Consider the following 16,926-nt stretch of genomic DNA (forward strand, 5'->3'; position numbering starts at 1 on the left):
TGTTTTTCTAATAAGTTTGGTTTTAATTAGTTACTTAATGCTATAAGAAGGGGGTGTAACATCATGATTGACAGCTAATCCTAAGATTGAGTCAGGCATGTGTATGACCTGAATAAGAGTTCAAAGCCACACCTTTGCTAAATGCTAATGCTAGCATGACAAAATGTTTATAATGACAATGCCAATATCCAAATGGTTAGCAGGCATGATGCGGTCCATCTTACAGTAGTTTAAGGTGTTAGCATCCTATTAGTTTGATCATTCGCACTAAAAATGAATAACAGCTGAAGCTGAATGTCATTAGTTTTCCAGGTATTTAGTATTGGGCTGATTACTAAATTTCACAGTAATCCATCCAATAAATGTCAAGATATTTCACTCAAAATCAAACACGTCAAGCTCATGATGGCGCTAATGTGAAAGTGCTACAACCATATTCCATTTTACTTTAAGTATTTCATTGCAAATAAAATACAGACATGGAGCTTTAAGCCTGCAGGGTCCACAAACAAAAGCAGACATAGTGGCTATTCAATGCATTTACTATGAGAACACCACAAGAACACCAGGCTGCATGGAAGCCGTCCGCCTTCTCGCCACCTTACAATAACAGTGTCAGGACAGCTCGGAACCTTAATTAGCATTATTTTCTCCGAGACTGACAGGCAACTAGTATGTGTTTCTGCGAGAGAGACATCTTGAATGTGTGAAAAACAGGCCCAACGCACGGTCAGACTGTTCCCGTGGGCAGGAAGAATGAGCGCTATGTGAGAGGCTGTTCTGATTCACTCTATCCTGCTCAACCTGTGAATAGTATGTAAGAGCTGCTATCTGGTGCATGACGCTCCTGGCTCAACATGGTCAAACCAAATTTGTCTGCTGTTTCCTGAAAGACGAAAGGAGAATCCCCAGGAAACTCCATCCCCCATTGGATGCGTGAAGCATTACAGCGGAGGAAGTACTGCCATGTATGTACGCTCCCTGTGACACTGATTTCCATATCCATGGCTGCACTGCCGGCTGCGGTGTCGAGTCTGTGTCGTAATCTTGTAGTATGATCTCTAAATAGAGACACAGTGACTGTTTCTCAATGAGAGCACAAGAGTGATTCAAGCAGATGACATCAAAAAGGAGTGACTTTCATGTTGTGACAGTTTTTAAGTCAAGATGATTATGTGGGTCTGTCTGATGTTGTTCCATGCTTTAATTATCTGGAACATCACACAAGCCCTCGTAAGCAGACTTCCCCCGGTCACTTCTCCGATCTTCACCGAGTATCCTCATGGTTAGGGGCCGAGCAGAAATTATTGAGGGAGAGGGTCAGAAAAAGGAAGGGCTATGGGTTTTTCTTCTGCTTAAGGGAGGGTTGTCTGATGTCTTTAGAGAGCAGAGGAGTTAGTTTTTTCTTTCTTTTTCATCTCTTTTTAGCTGAAAACATGACTTGCATCAGAATATCTAAGTCCGAAAAATGCCGTTTGCATGCACCGTGGACCATAAATGTGCATTTTGCCATATGTAGAGGACAGCAATCTAACTATGCTGTATAACCTTGAGTGGAACAATAATGCCAGTTTTGAGAAACAGGGGACAAGGATGTGTGTTAGAATGGATTCTCTTCTCACTCTGCATCAGTGGCCTTCACTTTATTCGGCATCAGAACAGAACTGCAGTAATGGCTCATTTATCATATAGAGTTATCCTATAAAACTCAATGGGTGAGGCAAAAATATGACAGAGCCAAAGCTAGAATGCTCTGCTAGCAGGAAGCTAATTTCTATGTTTTTGATAATTGCGTTTTCCACTACAAATGTAGGATTCTGGCTGTGTAAAAAGTGTTGTTACTTACTACATATCTATCTTCAACAGGGCTGAGTTAGTTCGGTTAAGTGTCTTGCATTTTAAAAGGTTATATATAAAGACTTGACAGCCATCCCTGAGCCAATAACAGCCCCTTATTATCATGGACTCAACATCAGACTCTACAAAATGTTTATTATTGTTTCTGGCATGGTAATCAGCAACTGTCAGTCAGTCAACAAGCTTTTGAGGTGATATCTTGAATTTTCACAGGAGGATATCTGAACACTTAGCAAAACAACACAAGGTTTTTAACACATTCAGTTGCGTAACTTCAGGCCGCACTTTTCTTCCACAGCTGCTGGTTATTAAATGGCTCATTTGCATTTTTTTGCAATTATTGTCTGTGGCAGCAAACACAGCGGTGGTGCAGAACTGTGTGGGTGGATACATTTAAATGAACACCTGCGCAAACTAATGGATACAGAAAGCCTTAAATAATATTGCCTCTGTCAAGCTTATTGACCTTTTCTTTGAAACGCCATTAACAGAACAGTTTGGGTCCAAGTTCATTCCAGCTACGGGAAATAAAGCTCGAAACATTTAGAGTGCTGGTAAATAGGCATTTTTAAGGTTTTAATTTGCTGTACTATTGTTCTGGATTATGTTAAATTGTAGGGCACACATTTTCTCTCCCCACCCTTTGTTTATATTCAGATGAGTGTTAACACAATGCAGTACAACACCACCACATGCAAAGAGCCTAAATTGTATGTTTACTTCACCACGGTGGTATGTTGCTGTGCTATTCAGTGGTGGAAAGCAACGACTCAAGCATTTACTCAACTACAATACTTTCAACTTACTTGTACTTTACTTGAATATCACAATCTTATGTTACACTTCTCCTCCACTACAGTCATTTTACAGATATGGTTACATAAAAGTCATATGATAAGCTTAAAAACTGCGTTGTTGAAGTGTCCAAAAAGAAGACTACTAGACTGGGAACCACTGGACCATAAAGCTGAACTGTATGTTAAGAAGTTAAAGCTAACACCTCAACCAGCTACAACAGTTAGATGCTACTTACATATATGATGCATTAGTATTAATAATCTAATAACGCCATATGTAATAATATATCAGCTGCAGTGCCCATTTTTCTGCAGAATGACTAATTTTACTGCTGTTACTGCTATTTCTTTGAATTGCATTAGCATGTACAGACCTTCATATTATTGTGTCAACCTTTATGTAAACATTAATTGATCATATAGCCTAACCTGAATATGCTCCTTCACATATCTGACTGTTTACCTTTGCACACTGGTACCACTGCAGAACATTAGTCTGCTTAAAATAGCTGTTGGACAGTGTCCTTACAAAACTGCTAGAATAAGAAACAGGTACTTCAGCTCCCTGTATTCTCTCATGCACAGCAAATATGTGTTGCCTTATCATTAATAATAGCCTTAACACGCGTGGGCTCGAGTTCAAATGTACAAAATGCGCAGAAAGAGTCATTTGAGGACGTTTGAGTGACAGTCTGGAGGTTGTCTGGGCAGCCGGCAGCGTCCTGTAACCGCATGTCTGGTTTGTTCTGTTCAGACTGTGGAAGAGAAAAAAAACACTCTGTACTGTGTCGTGACTGCCTGCTCTGCTTCGCCTTCAAGAACTCCGGAAACAAGTCTCGAGATGGACAAGGAGGCCGCAACATCCGCGTGATCATCGCCGGCGCACCAATGGCCTTCCACCGCGCGAGCCGAGGACACCGGCATCCCCTGCCGCGCGTGAGGAAATGGGCGGTCCCGGGGAAAGCTCGGTCACGCTGCGTGGGCGGCTGAGAGTATAGTAAGGGAGCTGCCGCGGCGGTATTTATCAGAGAGTCGAGGAGAGCTCAGGCAGGACGAAGCCGGAGACAAAGCGAAGAGATTTCAGCACCAGCGCGACTGGACAGCGACACGTAGCCGCCCCTCACGCCCAACCCCCAAAACCACAAACAGCCAAACTTTCTAGTCTTTCATCATGGTTCTCATCTGGACTCAGTTCGGCGTGAAGCACAAAAATGTCAATGTCAAGTGCAAAGTGCGGGTTATGCACAGAGGTGACAGCTCAGGCTCCGCATCATCAGCGGTGAGTACTTTGTTTTTTGTCCTTTATAAGCCTCTAAATGAATATCCTGCTCGAATGCTTAAGTTTCATACACGGCATGCTTTGTAGTGACACTCGCTTTAAAGCGGTCATCTCTGATGTGCCGGCATCCTTCATTGACTGCTTGCTGTTGCTGTGGGTTCATTCAAATCCAAGAGTCGCTGATTCCCGTTCAGCCAATCGCTGCAGAGAATCTCGGTTGTTGGGGGAAATTGTCTGATTTCCCCCCCTTTCTCTCATGTTGAGTTGTGCATCAGCTTATCAAAATTTATGGATGTGCAGCTGCACAGCAGCAGAGATGAGGGGATATTCCCCAAGAGAGTCTCCGCTGGGGGGCTGAATTTCTGCATATTCATAGGTACTGTGCAGCAGTTGGTGTGGAGGATGTCCGGGACATCATCTGTCCTGTTTTATATTCTAGAGGATGAATGTTTTAATATGCATGCTTATTCATCATCAGCTGTTTTTGCAGCATGTAACTCTTGAGATGGACCATTACAAAAAAAAAATATGAATGAATGAAAACAATTAAATGGTCTCATGTCTGATTGTTCTTGTCCCCACAGGAGAGCACCAGGTCTGAGCAGGACACGCCCTGCCTGTCCATCAAGCCCACAGGCAAGGACTTCTACAAAGTCCTGGGCGTCTCCCATGAATCCAACGAAGACGAGATCAAGAAGGCCTACAGGAAGCTGGCTCTCAAGTTCCACCCTGACAAGAACAGCGACGCCGATGCAGAGGACAGGTTCAAAGAGATCGCAGAGGCCTACGAGATCCTGACCGACCCCAAGAAGAGAAGCATATACGACCAGTTCGGAGAAGAAGGTGAGAGTTTTGACGCTGCTGTGATTTCATTTACACGAGTTAAATGCCTCAAATAGTAACTGCCATCTGGCTAATTACTGTAGCATCGGCTGGTGGATTAACTATTCATGTCAGCATCAAGGCTAAATACTGATATGCAGTGGGAGGATGATGACTAAAATACTTCCACTCCTATTAAACCAGCTAAACGTGCAGCGCAGACAGCTGTGGCGCTGATGAATTATTCAGGGGGCAGTGAAAACTCCTAAATAGCAAATGTTTAGCAAACCAGAAGGAGAGGAAGAATGAAGCGTCAGAAAAAGCTGCAGATTTTAATGAATTTATCTGAACTCTTTCTGTTTCTTTGTGTTTCTCAGGCCTTAAAAATGGAATGTCAATGGCAGGCCAAGGCAGCGTTTTCCGCAATAACTTCCCCGGCGACCCCCACGCCACCTTTTCCTCCTTCTTCCACGGCTCCGACCACTTCGACATCTTCTTTGGCTATGACGCCGACAGCGAAGACGACCTCTTCAACCCCTTCAGACGGTTCCCCTTCAGCCACGTGGGCGGGTTCGCCGGCCACGAGGGCGGCCTGCGGAGAGGCCAGCGGCGGCTGCAGGGGGACGAGGTGGTGCACGACCTGCTGGTGACCCTGGAGGAGGTGCTGCACGGCTGCACGAAGCACGTGAAGATCACCCGCAGCCGCCTCAACCCCGACAGCCGCAGCCTGCGGTCTGAGGACAAGGTGCTGAACGTGGTGGTGAAGAAAGGCTGGAGGGCGGGCACCAAGATCACCTTCCCCAGAGAGGGAGACGAGACGCCCAACAGCACCCCTGCGGACATCACCTTCATTCTCAGGGACAAGGAGCACAGCCAGTACAAGAGAGACGGCTCCAACATCGTCTTCACTGCCAAGATCACCCTCAAAGAGGTGAGTTTGGTGCATTTACATCAGGCTTAAAGGTCTAGCAGGGTGAAGAGTTTCACTCCTAATCAACAAATGAAAGATTTATTATGAAACATGTGGCTGGTCTATAAGCAGATATACGATGTAACTCAACCAACCACCTACACCTACACGGAGAAAGGCTCAAATCCGTCCAGCACACTTTATATAACAGTGGAATGATGCACACCCTGAAATACAGCAGAAAATCGATTACTGAAAGGCATCAATAAGACACAAGGCAGAAGGTACGATCTCTGCCAAATGCAGGGAGGCTAATATCTTTGAATGCAGACTCGGGGCAGAACATTCTGTCCTGTTCTGTCACGGGCATCTCAGCCACCAGCTTACAATGGGCTGTCAGACCCCCGCTATCGGAGCAGCAGCAGCAGCCTGCCAACGCCTCAGTTACCTCATCAGCCCCTGCAGAGCGAGAGAGAGCAGGAGCTAAATTTAGCCTGGGCGCTGACTGCCCCCACGAATCGCACTTCACTCTCCCTCTCAACTACTATGTGTGCTGCAGACTCCTCTGCCTTTACAAGGCAGGCAGCGAGGCAGAGATGTTGGCTCGCTCCGCCGCTGACTCTCACTTCTGCCAGCCCACGCGCAGATTAGCAGGGTAGCAGTCACAGAGACTGGCATTTCAAAGAGCCCCTCCATCTTCCTATGGCTCCTTTCAGTCACTAAAGCACTTAACTCCCACACACAGGCAGGAAATAGGGCAACGATTATAACATCTGTAACACCGGTTTGTTGCATAACACAGAAAATCATTATGCCTTCACAGACACAGATGCTCCATATTTATCTGTTATGCAACTTGACACTTTTAAGATCAGGCATTTAATTGATTATTTTTTTTGCTGTTGTTGTTCCAAGCGTACTACATCCCATTGAGGCCACTCAGAGAGCCTTACGAAACATGTTCTAAATATAACAGGTCTACAGAACTAACTTTCTCTTCCTCTCCGCCAGGCTCTCTGTGGCTGCACAGTCAACGTCCCAACACTTGACAACCGGATGATGCCTCTGCCGTGCAGCGATGTCATCAAACCAGGTGCTGTGCGGCGGCTGAGGGGCGAAGGCCTGCCCCTGCCCAAGAGCCCGTCGCAGCGGGGCGACTTGGTGGTGGAGTTCCAGGTGCTGTTCCCCGACAGGATCCCACCGCAGTCCCGCGAGATCATCAAGCACAGCCTGGCCCAGTGCTAGACCGCGCTCACCCAATGGCCTGATTGACGCAGCTTCACCATGTGTGTATGTCGTTATCAGTTCACAAACACAGCCTTGCCCAAGGTGCTAGTATCACAACCCATCACAACCTCTTATTGTGTTTGGAAATGGCAAGTAGCGCTTCAGTGAGTTGTAGTTGACTTTCTGCAGGCACGACGCACAACAACTATGATGCCACACGAGCAGTGAGTTCAGACGTGATGAATGGGGTCTTTGGTATCTGAGGGCGTCCATTGACTCAAAAGCCTTTCTCTTGAATGAGATGGTATCTGTACTGTTATACTTGCAAACCTATAGCAGGATATCAGTGTGCTATTCAAGTCTTTATAGACTTCCTTAAACCTAAATGGTAGAAACATGCTATGAAACAACTTTATTATAGTTATATGGTGTTCATATGACTGATCTTTTGCATTGATTTATTACAATAGCAAAATATACTTGTGTACAAAGATCTACTTTGTGTACAAAATGCAAAAACATTGTCTCTAAGAGAGATTCATCTGTCAAATGTTCTATTGAATTATTTGAAATGTTTGTATATATTCTGCAACGTTGATGTATTATTACCTGACAGAGACATGTTTGGAAGCATGAAAAATAAAGAAAAACACAGAATTTGACTTTTGTTCTTCACTGTTCTTTGTCATAAACATGCGTTTTAAAAGACAGCAGACCTTATAAGTGGACCACAGAAGTCCTCAGCAAACTGCCACACCAGTGGGAAGATGTTTAGTACATTCACTCTAGTACTTCAAGGTACTTTACATGAGTATTTCCATTTTATGAAACTTAATACTACTCCAAAACAACTCAGAGCTAAATATTGCACTTCTTTCTCCACTACATCTGTCTGACAGCTTTAGTTACTGTTACATTTCTTAATGCCCTTCTGTCCCTTGAAAATCCCAAATCTCCAAATCTGATGGTTTTGAGTCTGAACTGAAGGATTAAGTGTTCCTTCATGGGCTGAGGAAATTGTCTCACTTCTTAAACTGAATAAAGTATTTAAACCTTCTTGGATGAGCAGGAAAATGCGTCATCACAAAGCTGAAAGGTGGCCTGTTTTTCTGAGCAAATGATGAGCACCGATGCTACAAATATATGATAATCTGAGAGAATATGATGCCTTGCTGTAGATTAAACTACTCAACAATATATAAAGCTGTTAAAATTAGCTACACATGAACGCAGCAGTAATACTACTCCAAAAACATCAGATATAAGAGTAAAACACTGACAGGGAGCATTTCCAGATGAAGAAATATTACACTTAATTTATACTTTTTGAAGAATGTACTGTGTACACTTTGTGCTATTTTTGTCATCTTCAAATATACTTAAGTGTACTCAAGTAGTCCTTGAGTACCACTTGAGAAAAGGCATTCAAAACATACTTGTATTTTGATACTTTAAGTTCATTTTGCTGATAACACTTTCACTTACATAAGGTTTGGAATGCAGGACTTATGTGGTATTAGTACTTTTACTTAAATATACTTCTTCCACCACTCTGAGACACTGCAGTCCTTAAAATCAGCATTCTGAGCCTGAAGAGCGTCGCTGCAGTGATGCAGGAGTCTGGGCACGTGCTGCCATCTAGCGGCCAATGGCTGCTATGACAGGTGAAACACCCCGCACATAATTGGACACACCTGTTGATCCGCCGCTGCCTAACTGAGAGCGCGCAGCGAAGCCGTGCAGGTCAAACCTTTGCTTTGTTAACACTGACAGTCTACAATGATGAAGACAAGAGGGATGAAGGACAACAGTCACATCTGGAGACTGTTTATATTTGAGACTCAGGGTGGCGTGTTGCTATTAAATAAAAAAATAAATTAAAACACAAAGCAGCCCACCTTGATTGAACCACCTGTGCGTTCAGACGCAACGTGAAATATCAACTGAGATCAGCAGTTCTGTAAAATTCAGCCTCCATGTCCTCTGGAATGAAATGTCTCAAACAAGTCAGAGCGCCCCATCAGATCTGACTGAAGGTTTCCCCGTGACGAACCTGACTTTGGTCGTCCTTTTGCTGATACCCTGCGTGGTCATCCTGCTTCTGCTCAACTGCCTGTTTCTGGGCTACAAGCTGCTGATCCTGTCAAAGAGGAGCCGCAGACAGAAGCGAGAGGACGCGGAGGAGATGCTTCTGCAGTCCACCCTGCAAAGGGTCAGACGAGTGTCGGACGTGGCCTTCCCTCCGCTGCAGGACGGGAGGAGAGCCTGCATGTCTCTGTCGGAGCCCGTCCTGCACCATCCCGTCACCTCCTCCAGGGCGTCGTCCAGGGAGAGGGCCGGGCTGGATCATGGGTTCCGGCTGCTGAGGCCTGATGGTGCCACCGGCTCAGGGTCCCTGAGGGCGCCGAGCACTATCAGGGCCACTTCCCCGAGACTCGACCCGCCCTCCGGCTCACGGCCATGCAGCATCGGCAAAGCGGCCTGGTGCAGAAGCGCGCCGGGGCTGCTGCAGTCCAGCGATTCAGAGGCTGGAACCAGAGTGAACCTTGTTCCGCCAAACTCCCCAACAGTAAGTGGAAATATCTCTCAATAACGAGAAAGCCTTTGACATGATCAAGGGCCATTTTTGTAGTTTTGAAAACTGACTGATTGGTGGATATTAATTAAAAAAATGCTGCTGCAAACAAAGCCTAAATATACGTGTTATGGTAGCAACAAAAACGTTCAAATGAACACATTTAGGCCCTACTTGCTTTACTGCTGCTTATTCCCATGTTGCCAAGCAAAGCTGAAGTTGAGATTTTTGAGGGCCCCTGGAGGTCTGGGCCCCGCGGGGAAGGTGCCCACTTTGCCTGGTTAGTAATCCAGCTGTGATGTACAGTGAACCTGATGTTTCATGATTCATGTGGGGTGAAAGGTCTCCTCATGCAGATGAGTGTGTTTCTGTAGGCGCTGCTCTGTGTGGGCTGTCTCTGCTTATACTGACCACCCTAACCTGCTTTTTGGGTTTATTCCAAACAAATCAGAAAACTAGAACCTGCATCCAATACTCATATTATGTAAGAATAAGAAAAATTAAGTGTGAGCTCTGTATTTTTCCTGTGTTCACAGCAGGAGGCTGAACATGTGGGTCACATTCGTCGGAGCAGTACTTACCACATGCTGACAGATGTGAACCCAGGTGTTACAGTGCACGTGTTTGACAAAGCAGACGTGGAGTGCGAGTACGCCAGCCCGCCCTCAGAGGCGTCCTGCCTGCACGCATCCGCAGCGGGTTCTGGACTGGACAGCGACTTCGGTGCCAGTGCAGGTACGCCTCAGTCTCCTGTAATCAGTGTAGCTGTCATTAATAACTAATGTTAAGCGCTGCAGACTGATGTTGAATAAAGGGGCGACACAGAGAGCGTTATACATCAGTATGGTTTGATCCTGATCATTAATAAATTATCTTTCTGAATGAAAGTTTAATTGCAAAGTCATTTAAAGAGCTGCTTAACAAATGACTGCTGCAAAGGAGTCGTGTGTAAAGTTCCGACATTACTATGCAAATGAACGACAAGCAGTGAGTACAGTGTAAGCCTGTGGAGAACAAGGTGGGCACTGATTTGAAGCTAGACACAAGTCTAATGACATTTAAAGTTCCTACGTGTGCAATATATATGGATAGTGTATTTTAATGTTGCATGAGACCTCTGTAAATCACTTCAACCTGAAGGCAAATAAATATGGAAAATCATCAATAATGCCTGGATTAATCAAGAAAACTGAAATCTTTTTCCCTGAAGCTGCACTTTTTAATACAGAATGTTTTGTTATGTGAAATGAATAAATGCATCTGTTACGTTAAAGTGCTGTTGCTCAATTTAATTTCCTAGCAGAAGGGTTTGTTTTGTATTATCGCATTTGCCAAAAGTTTGGACACCAGCACCAAGTAAGAGCCAAGTTGTCTGGTGACAGTGAATGAAGTATTACAGGGGGGACTCTGGGATTCACCGTCAGCAAGTTTCAAAGTTGAGCTGCTTTGTTTGAAGTCCCACAGCCACTCAAAAATACTGTGTTTTACTTACTTTACTTCATTTGGATGTTTGAGCGTCACTTTGCAGAACGATGAATGTGCAGAGGAGGCTGCTTTTACATTCATCTGCTGAAGGGGGACAAAAATATGAGTTTAAGACGAGTGCATGAGCATGATTTTATGAGCTGACGACCAGTTTGGGATTCAATCGTGGTCCAGTAGACAACTTACACAAGTGTGACGTAGAAACTTGTGGGAACGCTGATAAGTGCAGGAACAGTTTAGCTCTTAAAATGCAAGAATATTTACAAATCCCACACAAACTATGACTCAAATCACAGTATTTTGCTATGATTTTTACCGTGTGAATGAAAACCGTGATTTCCTTGCAGGCGTCTCTCTGCGGATTCTGTCAGCGGACAGCGACGGTCTGTCCAACGGCGTTCTGGCTTCGGCCTTGGAGTGGGATTATTATGACCCCTGCTACGTCAGACAGAACAATGTACCCAAACATAAACACCACAGACCTGCGATGCACACCAAGCAGTACTGGGTGTGATGGGTGCTGTCAGTGCGATCAGTAGTTTTAATGTTTATTTATATTTTTATTTCTTATTTATGTAATTTAAATAACCTATGCATGTTTTATTTTTTGGAAAAGTCTTAATGTATTTAGTCTCACTAATAATCACTATGACTTTACACTAGTTTGAGTCACCATCAGTTTTTGATGAATGCACTCTGCCACCGACGTTGTTCAGACTGAAATATTTCCTCACTTAAGTTATTGTGACATGTTTACTATATTTCCACCTCCTCACTTACATTAATGTCATTTGTAGTCACTATTTCATGTTAACAGCCAGTTCTGGATTCCATAAACATTCACATTAAGATTTATTTTCACTCCTATTGTTCATGTTTTGATTCACTTTGACCATTAAAGACTCATTTAGAATGAAGTGATTCTTGATTACTTTCATCTTTTCAATTAAATTATCGTCAAGAAGAACTGGGTTAAAGACAGAATTTACACTGAAACCAGAATTCAGCACACAACATGAAGGAATCAATTTAAGTGAATGCAGCTTTTTTCTGATTTCTGATTCATGTGCTGCTCTTCACCAGCAGGGGGCACTGTAGTGTTTCTTGTTTTGGGGCTTTATCCTTGTTTCTACTAAGTCTTCACTGTAGCTACGTTGCACTGACATAAATATCTAGAACTAACCTGATTTAAGGCTTAATGGTTGCTTATCAGAAAAATAATCTATATTTCTCAGTGCAGTCATTAAAAATAATGTATAACAAGGTGTATTTAAAAACACGCTGTTGTGAAGATTTCAAGGATGATTTCATGCATTAGCTCTTTGATCCAAGTCAGGGGAAAAGAAAGCAACATTAAAATCATAAAGGAATATAGAGTCTACTGCTCACTGTCAATCAGTCAGTATAAACACAGTAAAAGGCGATCAAGTCAACTAGTTGGAATACTTTATTCTCTGTTAAGAGATATCTGTACATTAAAGATCAAGTGCCACTTGAATTTCTTTGTGAGTTCATAGAAAGTATGACGACGCTGCACTTTGCAAACAAGAAAACAACCAGGTCAAAAAGCATGACTTCACTCAAAGCTGGAGAGGAAATTCAACACAATCTGCTTCAGTTTAGCATCGGACGCCTCAGAGATTTTGCCATCAGCCCTGCAACGAGGAAGAGATGGGTTACAAAATACATACACAGAATATAAATCACAATGCAAAAATCAGCTCAGAGGCTCTTCAACTTACTTAATAGCTGCCAGCAGGTCTTGGTGCTGGCTCAGTATGTGCTGCAGGAACGCCTTCTCAAACTTGGTGATCTTGCTAGGCTCCATTTTGTCCAGGTGTCCCCTCACACCAGCATAAATGACTGTTACCTGTTCTTCAATAGCCATTGGAGCTGAAAGATGAAAGCGAGTAGTCACAAGACGTCTGTGGAATGGAGGCATTTTCTGACAGATGCCTGCTGAGTGTAAGCCAATAAAAAATGTGAATACTCACAGTACTGTCCCTGTTTAAGCAGCTCAGTCAGACGAACACCACGGTTCAGCAGCTGCTGAGTGGCAGCGTCCAGATCTGAACCGAACTGAGCGAAGGCAGCCACCTCACGGTACTGGGCCAGCTCCAGCTTCATGGTACCGGCCACCTGGTGATGCACAGGAATCAAGGAGTCAGAAGGCATTTGTTGTTATAACAGCTGGAGGTGAGAGGTGAGACAAGGCTAACCTGCTTCATGGCCCTGGTCTGGGCAGCAGATCCGACACGGGACACAGACAGACCGACGTTGATGGCGGGACGAATGCCTTTGTAGAACAGCTCAGTCTCCAAGAAGATCTGAGAGACAGAACAGCATTTAGTGACCGTGGTTCTGGATTTTTATTGGGGTGAAGCAAGTCAGCGAGTCGCCCGCTCACCTGTCCGTCTGTGATGGAGATGACGTTGGTTGGAATGTAGGCTGACACGTCACCAGCCTGAGTCTCGATAACGGGAAGGGCTGTGAGGGAGCCGCCGCCGAAGTTGTCGTTCATCTTAGCGGCTCTCTCCAGCAGGCGGGAATGCAAGTAGAAGACGTCTCCTGGGTAAGCCTCACGACCGGGGGGACGACGAAGCAGCAGGGACATCTGACGGTAGGCGACGGCCTGTAGAAAGACATCACACAAGGTCAGCTTTACCTGCGGGCTTAATCACCTTTGGCATGATTTACAGCAGCTGGTGTTCCCGTGTCGAAATCTGATGACATCAATTCACCTGCTTGGACAGATCGTCGTAGATGATCAGAGCGTGTTTGCCGTTGTCTCTGAAGTACTCTCCCATGGAGCAGCCAGAGTAGGGAGCCAGGTACTGCAGCGGAGCAGCATCAGAGGCAGTAGCCGACACCACAATGGTGTACTTCATGGCGTCGGCATCGGTCAGCCTCTTCACCAGCTGAGCCACGGTGGATCTCTTCTGGCCAATAGCGACGTAGATGCAGTACAGCTTCTTCTTCTCGTCAGTTCCCTCGTTGAAGCGCTTCTGGTTGATGATGGTGTCGATGGCGATCGCAGTTTTGCTGAGACACAAGTTTCAAGAGTAAGCACCGGGGACACACCGACACACAAACTCAGTTTTAGTTCACTGAAAAACTGAGCCACTGTTTCGCCAGTTTTGGATGAGACCGGTTGGACCTATAGTTGCAGGTATCTTACTGGTAATAGCTTTTTGCCAGGCTTCTGATTGGCCAACATGGGTTTAGGGTTAGGATTAACACTGCTTGCTGGTTTGGCATACTCCTGAAGGGGATTTCTTTTAAAGAGTGCTTGCGTAGATGAGATCTTTTTTGAGAATGAAGGAGGAAAAACCCTGCTTTAAAAAATACTTGGGTAGATGAGGACAAGGCATCAGTCTTGTGCTTTGGTGCTCAATATACTCCAGCTTAAAGTCGTAAACTCTACACCACCTTTAAGTGCATTAGTGCATCTGAAAGCCTTTGAACAGGCACATTATGACCACAGAGGGAAACGGTACTCAGGCTGTCACAGGATTTATGAGACAGGACTGTAACAGCCTTTCAACAGCACCAGGAACAACATCAAATGCTGCCACGTGTTCAACTATTCACTTTGAGCAGGGTCCTCTCACCCGGTCTGCCTGTCTCCAATGATGAGCTCACGCTGTCCACGACCGATGGGGACCAAACTGTCCACGGCTTTGATGCCAGTCTGCATTGGCTCCCTCACAGAGATACGGGGGATGATCCCGGGGGCCTTCAGACCCACACGCCTGCGGGTCTTTGAGCCAAGGGGGCCCTGTCAGGAAAAGAGTGGGGGGAAAAAACCCAGCAGCTTTTAACTAACTTCTCAGTGAACTAGTCCATCAAAAAAGGTTATGATACTGTCAACGCTCTCTCTTTCTATATATATAATTAGTTTTAAGAATCTTTTATTGTTTTTTTAAGATATTAAATGGTTGTTCTCCATCTTATTTGCTGGATATGGGCAAGAAATAAGTACCTTTTATGCACAAATTGCATTAATCTTCATCATCATTTACCTTTCCATCGATAGCATTTCCCAGAGCATCGACGACACGGCCCAGGAGCTCTTCACCAACAGGCACATCTACAATAGCACCTGTTCTCTTGACAATGTCGCCTTCCTTGATCAGCTTGTCGTTACCAAACACCACAACACCAACATTGTCGGGCTCCAAGTTCAGAGACATGCCCTGGAAAAGAGAAGAACCGACAGTTACTATCACTCTTATGTACACATGGGCACTACCCAGTACAACCACTGGCTTGACTGGAGGTCACTGAGTAGCAGTGGCTATGAACTTTACTTAAGGGTCAGCTGACAGAACCTCCTGAGTAAGAAGAGAACATTGCCATTTGCTAATTACCTGTGGCTACAAATAATTTAGAGACTGGTTAAACATGTACAATCAAAGATGTCTGATGTCCAATCATCTCCACATCTGCCACATCGGTCTTACCTTCAGACCAGAGGAGAACTCCACCATCTCCTCAGCCTGTACGTTCCTCAGACCGTACACTCTGGCAATACCATCACCGATGGACAGCACGCGACCGGTCTCCTCCAAGTCAGCGCTGGTGTCAGCTCCCATGATCTTCTCCTCCAGAATGGACGACACCTCGGCCGTGCCTTTATTGTACGTAAAGTGTAAATCAAGAAACGTCCAGCAATTAAAAAGTTTGAAAACCCTATTTAGCATTGCTGTTACCAATTTGTTTTAGTGAGCAGTAGGTCAATACGTGTTTCAGGAGACACTGACCTGTTTTCTGCAGCCATGGACGGGCAGTGTGCAGATTCTTGGCTCCTACACAGGCTGCAGCGACATTCTTTGATACCTTTAAGACAATGGATCAAGCAAAGAGATCAGTTTTAACCCTAACCAAGTGAAGCACTTTCAATGTAATCACTTCTTTAAATGAACCAAAAATAAACACAGTTAACCTAACGTAGTCTAATGCGACAGTCCTACATTATAATAATGTTCAGTTTTTGTTGAAACTGTTTCAAAGACATGTTGATTGTTGCACAATAAGAAAAAAAGGCTTTTAACCCCTTTACTAAGCCGCCACTCTGTTTCCTATTGTTAACAAAAATAGTAACCATCAATGATAATATGTCTGTGTGATGTATGTGAGTCTTTGAGGATTTTAGAAACAGATTCAGCTATAAACGTTGATGTGCTTACATCTGTGGCTTGAATGTAATGCAGGTACATGAGAGGCACAAACTGGGAATAACCCACATATTAAATTGCTATATTTCCATTCACATTACATTGCAAATTGCTATCAGTGGTTAAAAAGATCAAATTTGAGACGGGCCACAGATCATGCAGTCTGCAGAGTCATCGTCCCAACAGTTCATAGCCAGAATAGTATAGTATCCTGCCAGAATACTATAACATTAAGCATAACGTCAGCATAAATACATAAACAACTACGCAAAGCTTTGCCAGGCAAATGCATCTGTAGTGAGAGCTAGCATGCGGAGTGAGGCAAACCTGACCTTCAGTACTAAATTACATTCGTCATTCCTGCACTTTAGCCTTGCTACATCCACTGACAATGCATTAACGCCATAATACACGACTGAGAAATCAATATAATCATCTAGTCATCTTTAATAATGCACTGTAATGTCTTATGGGCGGCTTGTTTCTCTCTGTCAGCTACAAATGTGGGAGCTAGCTAGCCTAACTTCGGCGAAGGGCCCGGTGTCCTCCGGTGCAAAGACGTGTGCATGCACAGCACCGCCATGTCTTTTCGTGTGAATTAAGTCCGGATTTTATGAAGAAAGCCGACACAAATCGTAACACACAGAATTTAAAGTTACTTACAAATCCAGCCCGTCGAGGCAGAGTGCGGGCGAGGGCCGCAGCAACGCGTACTGACAGCATGTTAGCGTCCGACCGAGTCTGTCCTGCTCCGGAGCGGAGAGAGAAGGATGGCGGACACGGCAACGGTTTGTAGA

General features: G+C 44.6%; 3 protein-coding genes across 3 annotated transcripts; 2 read left to right on the forward strand and 1 right to left on the reverse strand.

Moving 5' to 3' along the window:
- The first annotated feature begins 3,415 nt into the window (after positions 1–3,415).
- LOC143338437 (dnaJ homolog subfamily B member 5) lies at positions 3,416–7,551 on the forward strand. The gene is made up of 4 exons (XM_076758814.1): positions 3,416–3,933; positions 4,518–4,776; positions 5,133–5,686; positions 6,677–7,551. The coding sequence occupies exons 1-4, from the start codon at positions 3,826–3,828 to the stop codon at positions 6,908–6,910; spliced, it is 1,155 nt and encodes a 384-aa protein (XP_076614929.1). The 5' UTR covers positions 3,416–3,825; the 3' UTR covers positions 6,911–7,551.
- Positions 7,552–8,885: 1,334 nt separating this feature from the next.
- hwa (huluwa) lies at positions 8,886–11,466 on the forward strand. Its single transcript, XM_076757656.1, has 3 exons — positions 8,886–9,461; positions 10,004–10,202; positions 11,300–11,466. Exons 1-3 carry the CDS (start codon positions 8,886–8,888, stop codon positions 11,464–11,466), a joined length of 942 nt encoding a protein of 313 aa, XP_076613771.1.
- A 915-nt stretch (positions 11,467–12,381) lies between these two features.
- On the reverse strand, positions 12,382–16,926 carry atp5fa1 (ATP synthase F1 subunit alpha). The gene is made up of 11 exons (XM_076758655.1): positions 16,793–16,926; positions 15,716–15,791; positions 15,416–15,585; positions 14,975–15,148; positions 14,564–14,730; positions 13,694–13,994; positions 13,360–13,584; positions 13,172–13,279; positions 12,947–13,091; positions 12,695–12,845; positions 12,382–12,607 (listed from the first exon to the last, which is right to left on the reverse strand). The coding sequence occupies exons 1-11, from the start codon at positions 16,850–16,852 to the stop codon at positions 12,529–12,531; spliced, it is 1,656 nt and encodes a 551-aa protein (XP_076614770.1). The 5' UTR covers positions 16,853–16,926; the 3' UTR covers positions 12,382–12,528.

The sequence above is a fragment of the Chaetodon auriga genome, chromosome 19 (assembly GCF_051107435.1).
Source record: "Chaetodon auriga isolate fChaAug3 chromosome 19, fChaAug3.hap1, whole genome shotgun sequence".
NCBI classification, from domain to species: domain Eukaryota; kingdom Metazoa; phylum Chordata; class Actinopteri; order Chaetodontiformes; family Chaetodontidae; genus Chaetodon; species Chaetodon auriga.

Coding starts and splice junctions, on each gene's coding strand:
- atp5fa1 (XM_076758655.1), bottom strand. CDS start 16,852: ATGCTGTCAGTACGCGTTGCTGCGGCCCTCGCCCGCACTCTGCCTCGA. Junction 13,092..13,171: donor AGACCAGGGCCATGAAGCAG/GTTAGCCTTGTC, acceptor GTGCATCACCAG/GTGGCCGGTACCATGAAGCT. Junction 12,846..12,946: donor GCTTAAACAGGGACAGTACT/GTGAGTATTCAC, acceptor TTCATCTTTCAG/CTCCAATGGCTATTGAAGAA.
- LOC143338437 (XM_076758814.1), top strand. CDS start 3,826: ATGGTTCTCATCTGGACTCAGTTCGGCGTGAAGCACAAAAATGTCAAT. Junction 3,934..4,517: donor CAGGCTCCGCATCATCAGCG/GTGAGTACTTTG, acceptor TTGTCCCCACAG/GAGAGCACCAGGTCTGAGCA. Junction 4,777..5,132: donor CGACCAGTTCGGAGAAGAAG/GTGAGAGTTTTG, acceptor TGTGTTTCTCAG/GCCTTAAAAATGGAATGTCA.
- hwa (XM_076757656.1), top strand. CDS start 8,886: ATGTCTCAAACAAGTCAGAGCGCCCCATCAGATCTGACTGAAGGTTTC. Junction 9,462..10,003: donor TTCCGCCAAACTCCCCAACA/GTAAGTGGAAAT, acceptor CTGTGTTCACAG/CAGGAGGCTGAACATGTGGG. Junction 10,203..11,299: donor CGACTTCGGTGCCAGTGCAG/GTACGCCTCAGT, acceptor ATTTCCTTGCAG/GCGTCTCTCTGCGGATTCTG.